This window comes from Myotis davidii, unplaced genomic scaffold (assembly GCF_000327345.1).
Source record: "Myotis davidii unplaced genomic scaffold, ASM32734v1 scaffold1066, whole genome shotgun sequence".
Classification (NCBI taxonomy): domain Eukaryota; kingdom Metazoa; phylum Chordata; class Mammalia; order Chiroptera; family Vespertilionidae; genus Myotis; species Myotis davidii.
The window spans coordinates 112,709-123,376 of NW_006296622.1; the positions used below are offsets into that span (position 1 = coordinate 112,709).

The window sequence follows — 10,668 nt, forward strand, 5'->3', positions numbered from 1 at the left end:
GCTTCTGATCTAGTGAGTCATTTAGGATTGCAGTTTCTTGACTGAATTTTTGTCAAGAGGATTTATTCAGTGATGTCAGTGGTGTATTAAAGTTTCCTACTATGAGTGTATTGCTGTCCATCTCTCCCTTGATATGTTCCAGGAGTTTTTTTTATGTATTTGGGTGTTCCTGCATTGGTTGCACATAGGTTTATCAGGGTTATATCTTCTTGTTGTATCTATCCCTTCAGTATTATGAAGTGGCCTTCCTTATCTTTTGTTATGCCTTCACTTTGAGATCTATCTTGTCTGATATAAGTATTGCTACCCCAGATTTTTTTTCATTTCAATTTGCCTGAAAGATATTTTTATATCCCTTCACTTTCAGTCCTTGTGAGTCCCTTATTCTGAGGTGTATCTCTTGTAGACAGCAAATATACGGTTCATGTTGTTTTATCCATTCAGCCACTCGATGTCTTTTGATCGGAATATTTTGTCCATTTACATTTAAAGTTATTATTGAAAGGTACTTGTTTGTAGCCATTTCTATTTTTTTTCCTGTTTTCTTTCTTAGCTTTTTATTTCTTATTTTACACCAGTCCTTTTAGCATTTCTTGCATTGCTGGCTTGGTGGTGATAAACTCCCTTAACCTTTATATGTCTGCAAAGCTCCTGATTTCCCCTTCAATTTTGAATGATATCCTGGCTGGATAGAGTATTCTTGGATTCAGTCCTTTGCTTTGTATCACTTTGTAAATTTCCGTCCATTCTTTTCTGGCCTGATGTGTTTCTGTAGAGAAATCATTTGATAATCTAATGGGAGATCCCTTGTATGTAACTTTCCGTCTCTCTCTTGCAACCTTTAAGATTCTCTCTTTGTCCTGAACATTTGCCATGGTAATTATGATGTGTATTGGCATAGGTCTTTTTGGGTTCATCTTGTTTGGGACTCTCTGTGCTTGTGTGACTTTTTTCTTCCCCACCTCAAGGAAGTTTTCTGATATTATTTCTTCCAATAGGTTTTCTAATGCTTGTTCCTCTTTCTATTGTTCTGACATCCCTATTATCCGCATGTTATTTCATTTCATGTTGTCCCATAGCTCCCTTAGGCTCTCCTCCTCTCTTTTAATTTTTTTCTGCAATTGCAGTTCAGTTTGGATGTGTTCTGTTTCCCTGTCTTCTAATTAGCTAATTCAGTCCTCTGCTTCTCCTAGTCTACTGTTGAAACTTTCAGTGGTACTTTTTATTGCAGGTATATCACTCTTCATTTCTTCTTGGTTTTTACATAAGTTATGGATTTTTTCATCCATTTATTTTTGATTCTTCCATAAGTTGTTGATTTTTTCATCTGTTTCTTCTTGATTCTTGCATAAGTTGTTGATTTTTTTCCTCCATCCGGTTTATGCACTCTAGGACCCTTACTCTGAATTCTTTTTCTGACATGTTGCGTGCCTCTGTTTCACTTAGCTGTTTTTCTGATGAGTCCTCCTCTTCTTTCCTTTGGGGTTTTCTTTGTCTGCCCATGTTTGATCTCACCGACAGATCTAGCTGTTGAGTCATTCAGGGGCTGCTCCTTGGGTGGCTGTGACTCCTCGGGCTGTGGTTGCTCCTCAGGCAGTAGTGGTAGCAGTTGCTCCTCAGTTGGCATCAACTCCTCTGGTGGGTGCTGTTCACAGCCATGTTGGCTCCTCTGGCTGGTGAGGTGAGGCTTCTCACTCAGCTGCTGTTCCTCAGACAGACGGTGTGCTGATCAAGAGGCTGCTGTTCCTTGGATGGGAGCAGGCTACACATGTAGCTGCTACTCCTTGAACTGGGGTGGACTGCTCACATGGCTGCTGTTCCTTGAATGGGGGCTGGCTGCACACTGCAGTTGTTCCTCTGATGTGGTGGGCTTCTTGTTGGGCTACTGCTCCTTGGACTTGGACAGGTTGATTGCAAGTCTGCTGCTCCTCAGATGGCAGTAGGCTGCTTGCACGGCTGCTGCTCTTTGGATGGGAGTGATCTGCATGCATCGCTGGTCCTCCTCTCCATGTGTCTGGTTATGTCGCTTACTCTCTAGCACTTTAGCCAGACAGGATAAAATTTACCTTAACAAGACATGGCTCAAGGGGAACAAAGCATGAATGTACTCACGACACCGATAACCCCAATATAATTGATCACCTGAGAAGAGAATTAGGTGAGAGAAAAGAGAATACAAATGATATCTATGAGAGAGAGAGAAAAAAAAGAAGAGAAAAGATGAGAGAAAAGAAAAAGCATATATTCTATTCAGCTGCCCTATCTTTCAATTGGAGTGTTTAATCCTTTTATATTTAAGGTTATTATTGATAGGTCCTTATTTCATTCCATTTTAATTCTGTATGCCTAGGTTTCTCTCTATATTTCTTCTTTTCATTACAGCAGTCCCTTTAAGCATTGCTTGTAATGCTGGCTTGGTGTTGATGTACTCCTTTAGCCTTTTTTTTTTTGTCCAGGAAGCCCTTTATTTGACCATCTATTTTGAATGATGATCTTGCTGGGTACAGTAATCTTGGTTTCAGATCCTTTCTTTTCATTACTTTGAGTACTTCATGCCATTCCCTCTGGCCTTCAGAGTTTCTGATAAGGAATCAGTGTCAGCCTTATTGGAGCCCTTTTGTAGGTAACAGTTTGTTTCTTGCTTGAGGTTATCTGTGCCTCCTGGACTTGTGTGACTTTTTCCTTTACTATGTTAGGGAATTTTCCTCCATTATTTCTTCAAACACTTTCTCTATACCTTACTCCATTTCTGCCTCTTCTGGCACTCTTGCTATTCTAATATTGTTATGTTTCACATTGCCCCACAACTCCTTTAAGCTGTCCTCCTATTTTTTTTCTTTGTTTTTTTCTTTTTGGTTCTCTGAGTGATTTTTTTCAACACTTTCTTCTAATTCACTGATTCAATCCTCAGATTCCCCTAATCTGCTGTGTATTCCTTGCAATGTGTTCTTTATTTTTACTATGTAATTCTTTATTTCTTTATTCATAGTTAACTATACCTTTTCTCATGCTATTGAGTATCTTTACCATCATTATTCTGAATTCTGTATCAGATAAATTTCTTATCTCCATTTCATTTATCTCTTCTTCTGGGGAATTCTCTTGTTCTTTCATTTGTGGGTTGTTTCTTTGTCTCCTCATTTTTGCTGCCTTTTTGGGTTTGTGACTATGTATTAGGGAGATCTGCTACATCTCTCAATCTCTAGTGCAGGGCAGTGTCAAATGCTAATTAGACTGGGAAATACTCAATTAGATCAGGGAAATACTCAAAGAGTCCAGAGACTGCCTCTGCCTACAGACTGATAAGATTTCATCTTGAATAGCCCTCAGGCAATCATTCTTAGGTGTGGGGATAGTTTTTCACAGAGTGGGGCAATTGCTTCTGTGTGGAAGCTAACTGTTATTCTCAGTCTATTATTGGGTCTCAGAAATTCCACCCAGTGGGGCAAGGTGTTTTCCAATAGGGTGGTCATCAGCTGTCTTTCTCCAAGGCAAAGCCACCTGTATAGCAAATGTCTGCATGAACAAATGAGTCAGCACAGGAGACTAAGGTTTCTGCCTTCTGAGATCTAACCCCAAAGCCCCCAATCCTGGCTTCTGCTCACATAACTCCAGTCTACTCTGCCCTCCCTCTGCCAGAGCACAAGGTGATTGGCTCCACAGCGAATTTTGTGTGTTGGCACTTTATGAGGGTGCCTGAATTTCAAGCTGTCTCTCCCTGGAAGACAGCAACCCCACTGCTTTTTACAGCCATCTGTTATGTGTGTACCCTTCTCAGTTCTGGTGTTCTCTTCTGGGGGTCCCAGCTTGGGGATTAGACCCCAGAGTTCTCAGTGGCAATCCCCCACAGCTGAGATAGCTTTCCTGAACTTCAGTTGTTATCTGTGGGAGCCCACCAGCCCACCACTGCCTCCTCCCCTCCTACCAATCTCTATTCGGTTTCCTCTTTTCATCGTCAGGATCAGGGTTATGTTCATCAAGTCTTCTGTTAATTATTCAGGAAGTTTTTCTGTATTTTAGTTATAATTACAGTTTGTTCCTGCGTGTATGTCTATGCAGCATCGACTTACTCCTCACTCATAGTTTCCATTTTTCAGTGTTTTAAGATTTTTTTTTATTTGGTAAAAATAATTAAAATGAGCAACCAGTGGTTGGTTTAGCCATGTTCTTATTTTGTCTTATTTTCTCTAGGTAGCAATAAAATTTCTGGACTTATTTCTTTTATTCTTTTGATTTAATTTTAAGGGTAAAATTCAGTTTCTTTTAATTCAGAGGAGTAATATTGGTCTCTTTTAAAAAGTATTAAATGTCAATGAGACATTGTTTGGCTGCATTTCTGAAACTCAGAGGAAGACTCAACCAAGGGAAAAATGATCCTGCTGTCTGTGTTTTTAATAGACAGTTTTTGTTGGCAAACTTAATGGTTATGTTCTAAGGCCAAGGGGAACAATCTTATTTTAGACTTCCTTTCTCCAGACTATGACATACAAAAGCTAGCCAGAAAATGGCTTAGCAGGTATTGTAATGACTAGCTAAAGTAAAGGAAAAATTACCAAAATGTCCTAGATATAACATTCCTTTGAAATGTTTATAGTCGGTGACAAATCCAGCATTTGATTGTGTTAACATCTCTGGTACAGTCAGGAAAACAACTGTAGTAGAAATTTTCTGTTTCAGAAACAGTGAATACTGTATAAAGGATCCAAGAAGAGCATTTTAGAAGGCCAGAAAGAGCATTCTTTTCTCTAGTCTATTCTTTTCTTAGTAACTGGAACATATTAGTTGCTCCTCTTGTATAAGTTAATTTGGGGGCTTTTTTATTGAAAGAATCTTTGATTTGCAATTGATATTAAAACTCACTCTATTGCAATTTACATATAAAACAAAGTAGTCTCAATAACTCATATTTCTCTCATGATGAGCTGTGATGTTCCAGCCTAAGGATTTCACCTAATAGGTTCTAGAACTGTGTAATTGGTCAATGGAATTAACATACACATGAGTTTTGGTCTTTGACTACTAAATTTTATATTCTCTCTCTATTGTATTGCAGGATTTATTGGTTATGCTCCATATATCAACCGTATAGTTCAACAGTGGAACCTTCAGGATAATGATGATGATCAGCTATTTTATACTAAAATTTACATTGATCCACTGAAGAGGGTATGTAATAGCTCCTGCTCCCATTTTCAATGTAACCCCCTTGTCCAAGAAGGCTGCTGGAGCTTTGGGGCAGTCAGCAGGCAGAAGAGTAAATAAGGGACTATCTCAGTTTTGTCAACTCCCTTCTCACAAAATACTTTCTTGTATTTTTTCTTTGACTGCAACATATTTGTGTGGCTACATATAATATGCAAAGGAAATGCTGTCTTTTATTTGTAGCATATGTATCTTGCTAGAAATCTGAATTCTGTAATTAAGGGGGGAGGGGAGTGATGTTGGGGCAAATAGCAGTCCTGAGATTGATTTAAATGAAACTGTGGAGAAAAGTATAACCAAAGCTCAAATTTAACAACATTTTTAATATATTTACCTAATATAACTGTTACAGTTCTAGAATTTACTGAATCGTGTATTCATGGGTGCTGTCATTATGAAACAAGGTTTTCTTAAAAGTACATTTTACAGTGAATTTGCAGCTATACCGTTTCTGTTTCTTAGATAAGTACTTTAGTGACCTAAATATTTTCATTAGACACTTAATACTTAAGAAACTCCATTCTTAAGCTATTTTTCTTCATCTCTATATTTTACTTTCCCTCTGTGTGCCTGCCACGGCAAGCCTGAGGGATTTGGCCTCTCATATGGAGAGAAACCTCCTCTTGATGTGGGTGCAGCATGCTGCTCATCTTTTCATGTAGTTCAACTAGGAAAGTGCTTTGAGTCTTATTTAGTTGTTTTTGCTTAGGGTTCTTCATCACTGTTGTGTTTATAATATTTTTGGTTGTCTAAATCCTGTTTAAATTTCTCTCTAAGCATAAGAGTATGCTTAGTATACGTCTTAGTCTTCTTGGATTGCCATAACCAAATACCATAGACTGGATGATTTAAACAGTAGAAAAAATTGTTTTCAAAGAGTCAAGAAGTCTGAGATAAGGTTGCTAGCACGGTCAATTTCTGATGAAAACTCTCTTCCTCACTTGGTCCTCACATGGGATAGATAGAGGAAGAAAGAGACAGACAGAGGGAGAAGGAAAGGGAGAGGGAGGGCAAGCACAGGTGTGTAAACACTAATTTCTTCTTATAAGGGCAAAATTTCCATCATGAGGGACCACCTCTTATAACCTGAACTTAACTCTCATTGCGGTTAGAGCTTCAACATAGGAATTTTGAGAGAGTACAAAGTTTCAATCCACAATAGCATGCACAATACTTTTAGGAATATTATTGTGAAGAGCAATGTAGCTGAAAAACTGCATTGAGAATCATAAGGGTTTTTTAAAATATATTTTTATTGATTTCAGAGAGAGATAGAAACATCAATGATGAGAGAGCATCATTGATTGGTTGGTTCCTGCACACCCTACACTGGGGATCAAACTAGCAACCCCGGAATTGAACCCCGACCTCCTGGTTCATAGGTTAACGCTCAAACTCTGAGCCACACTGGGCTGAGCGAGAATCATAAGGTTTGTAAAGCAGATTAATTGCCAGCCTGTTGGCAATCAGGCAGTTTATGCTGCAGTAATAACCCCCAAGCTCAACAGCTTAACATAAACGGGTTCCTGCTTATTGTAGTCACTTAGTAGAGAGGGGTAGGGCCCTAGCTGATAAAGCAGCTATTTCCAACCTTGCTGGTTCATGTGCCAGAGAGAAGTAGCACACTTAGGGTCTCCAACTGGCAATGACATCTCCAGATGGGAAGTGATTCATTTTACTTCTGCTAACAATTCACTGGTCAGAATTAGTCAGAAGGTGGAGATGTGGAAATACTTGGAAAACAGCATGAATGCTTTCCCATACATTCTATCCTCTAATTTAATCAATAGTAAAATTATAACCTTTCTGAAAAATATTGCTGGAATAATTTACATATGGAATTTAATTTTTTTAAAAATAACAAACTATATTAACATATAGTGTTTGTTGTTTCCATTGTCGTTTTTAATATTATCTCTGTTTTTATTTTAGGAAGCTCTTAACATCACATTGGATCACAAATGCAAAATTTTTCAGACTTTAAATGGAGCTGTAGGTATGCTTCCAAAACAGTGAATTGCTCATGGATACAAATGGACATCTGTGTGTTCAACTGCTGCTGTTTGGTATATCCATTTTGGGGCTATGACTAAGGTTTACTGTGTAGATATTGCAACTATTAAAATATACTGGACTTGAGCTTATTGATGCAGTTAAATACATTCAGTTCAAATCACTGCCTCAGAGTGATGCAAAAAAAGATAAGCTTTTTGCCTTAGATAACGTAGAATTTAGTATCTCACCATCTGGGACTATAGATGTAGTTTTAAATTAATAATACCTACTGTTACACATTTTTCATTATAAGTTCCCTGTATTGAGAATTACTCAGGAATAGTAGAGTATAAGAGTATTTTTCATCTAGCTGAAAGGTACCTGATAACTGGGCACATTCATTATGGAGTGTGTGTGTGTGGTGTGCTTTCCTAAATAGACATATATCTTGATGAAATACATTAATGCATTAAAATTAATTAATCAATACATTAAATATCAACATACATTAATTCATTAATAAATTATACTTAAAATTTAAAAATACTTTGCAATTCAATATGATTCTTCAAGGCAGTACATAGAGTAACAGGTTTCTCAGAATGGAAAAAATTTAGATTGGAGTGCTCAGGAAGTGAGGGAAGGAATCTGAAAACAAATAAAAATACCTCTCTGCTCCCATATGACTTGTATATTACTGGAATTACATTAAGCCTGACTTTTTCTTTTCCTTTTTGTTGAATTTATTGGGATGACACTGATTAACAAATTATATAGGTTCAGGTGCATAATTCTATAACACATCATCTGTATACTGTATTGTGTGTACACTGCTCCCCCTGCCCCCCAAGTCAAGTCTCTTTCCATCACCATTTATCCCCTCTTTACCCTCCTCCATCTCCCCCCTGTTTGGTAATCACCACACTGTTCTTCATGTCTGTGAGTTTTTCTCTCTCTCTTTTTTGTCTTTTATTTGTTCAATCTCTCCACCCCGCCTACACCTCAGACAGCTGTCAGCTTGCTCTTTATCTACGAGTTTGTCTCTATTTTGCTTATTTAGCTCATTTTGTTCATTAGATTCCACATATGAATGAAATCATATGGTACTTGCCTTTTTCTGACTGGCTTATTTCACTTAGCATGATACTCTCCAAGTACCTCCATTCTGTCTCAAAGGGTAAGAGATCCTTCTTTTCTACAACCACATAGTATTCCATGGTATAAATGTACCAGAGGTTTTTTATCCACTCATCCACTAATGGACACTTGGTGGATGAGTGGATAAACCTGTTTTTCTTTTTAACTCAGATGAAGTTGTTCTGAAATTTGAAAATGGCAAAGCCAGAGCTAAGAATGTATTTGGGCTGCTTCCAAATCTTGACTCTTGTACTCTGAAGTGAACATAGGGGTGCATATATTCTTTCAAATTAGTGTTTTGGGTTTCTTTGAATTTATTCCCAGATGTAGAATTGCTGGGTCATAAGGCAGTTGCAATTTTAATTTTTTGAGGTAACTCCATAATGCTTTCCACAGTAAACCTGATTTTCAAAAACTGGAAATACTATCAGTCATGGCTAAGTGTAGAAACCTTGCTTATTGTGCCAGTCAGTGTTCTATTTGCCTTACATATATTGTTATTACCTTTATAATAACCTTGAAAGGCAGGCAAGAATCCCATTTTACAGATGAATAAATTGTGACAATAATTTAACTCTTCTAAGATCACATTACTATCAGGAGGCGGAGGCAGGATTGCAAAGATGCTTTCCTTCCACCAGACACTTCAGTGGCTCAGCACCTCAGTCTGCTGGTGCCAGGTTGGAGTATGTGAGGTACTCAGAATCTCATTCTTTGTCATTTGGGTATCTGTTGACTTGGAGTAGGCCAAGTTACTACAAGTGATAGCATGCACGAGCAAATTTATAACAATAAGAAAAAATATATATGTGTGTGTGTGTATATATATATATATATATATACACACACACATGTATATATGAATATACATGCACATTTTAAATTACTAAAACCTGTTTTTCTTTTTAACTCAGATGAAGTTGTTCTGAAATTTGAAAATGGCAAAGCCAGAGCTAAGAATGTATTTTATGAAACATTACCAGTGGCAATTAATGGAAATGGACCCACCAAGGTGAGTCACAGTGACTTTTCCCTATTTTCTTATTTTTTGGAGATAGACTATCGAGCAATATGTAGAACAGCTTCTTTTTTAATATCTTTAAGAGGCTTTATTTTGGTGCCAACAATTTAATGGCTTTATCTTTTACACAGTATAGTGTCTGATTTCATCTAGATTAGCTGATGACTTTTTTCTCAGCAGAGTGATAATTTTTTATGCTATTTAAAACACATTTCACTTCAGTGTTTAATAATAACAGCTAACTGGAGAGTGAGCCATGTTTCCTTCATATAGGGCAGTGGTTCTCAACCTTGGCTGCACATTAGAATCACCTGGGAATCTTTTTAAAATCCTGATTTCTGGGCCTCATCCTCCGGAAATTCTGTTTCTTTGTTATGGGGTGGGGCCACAACATTAGTAACAAAGAAACAGAATTTAATAACAATGTACCTACCTATATAGTTTAAGTTTAAAAAATTTGCCTCTCAAAAGAAATTTCAATCGTTGTGCTGTTGATATTTGGCTCTGTTGTCTAATGAGTTTGCTGACCACTGGTAGAACACGAGTTTTTGGCTGAAGAAGAAGTCAATCACTTTATTCACCTGTGCAGCACCCTCCATGGATTTAGGTAAAGTTCCCAATTCTCAACTTATCTCATAAGGCTCATTTAAAACTTTGCTCCTGTTTAGTGATCACTCATCTACTATCCCATACCCAACTCCTGGCACAATAAATATTCACACACACATTTTTCATAAACAATCATTCTCTTTCTCAGCTCCTGCCATACTGAATTACTTTGAACTTCACAAAATTTTCATGTTTTTTTCTTTCTGTAAGTCTTTCGTACATGCATATCACTCATTCTGGAATCCTCTGCCCCCAGTTCCACTCCTTTACCAACCTACTCCATCTTGTTCATCTTTTAGTATGCTTTTATAATATCTAGAATTTAGTCCATCAAGTACATACCACACACTGGGCAGTGATAGAATTTACCTTATTTTTAGTCTCACTTACTGGGGCTTTAGCCTAAGAATTACAGAACTCATATCTATTCCATTAACTTTTTGTTTTCCTGGGGTTCAGCACTTGTGTACCCTATAATAGCATTTCAATAAATAGAATTAGAATGTCAGAGTCTAAACCAGGGGTCCTAAAAATTTTTAAACAGGGGGCCAGTTCACTGTCCCTCAGACCACTGGAGGGCCAGACTATAGTTTGACGATCTGATCGATGCTTCTCTATCTCTGGATCTGTTTTTGTTCATCAGTTAATGTTCATTCCATAAATGAGTGAGATCATGTGATATTTATCTTTCTCTGACTGGCTTA

General features: G+C 37.5%; 1 protein-coding gene across 2 annotated transcripts in view; it reads left to right on the plus strand.

The window, feature by feature from the left end:
* PLOD2 (procollagen-lysine, 2-oxoglutarate 5-dioxygenase 2) overlaps nucleotides 1-10,668 on the plus strand; it is a 161,102-nt gene that overhangs the window by 50,344 nt on the left and 100,090 nt on the right. For both annotated transcript variants that reach the window (XM_006772125.2, XM_015569374.1), the window contains exons 5-7: nucleotides 5,054-5,166; nucleotides 7,135-7,198; nucleotides 9,249-9,346. In XM_006772125.2, coding sequence (XP_006772188.1) covers nucleotides 5,054-5,166; nucleotides 7,135-7,198; nucleotides 9,249-9,346 — 275 coding nt within the window. The remainder of the gene's footprint in view (nucleotides 1-5,053; nucleotides 5,167-7,134; nucleotides 7,199-9,248; nucleotides 9,347-10,668) is intronic.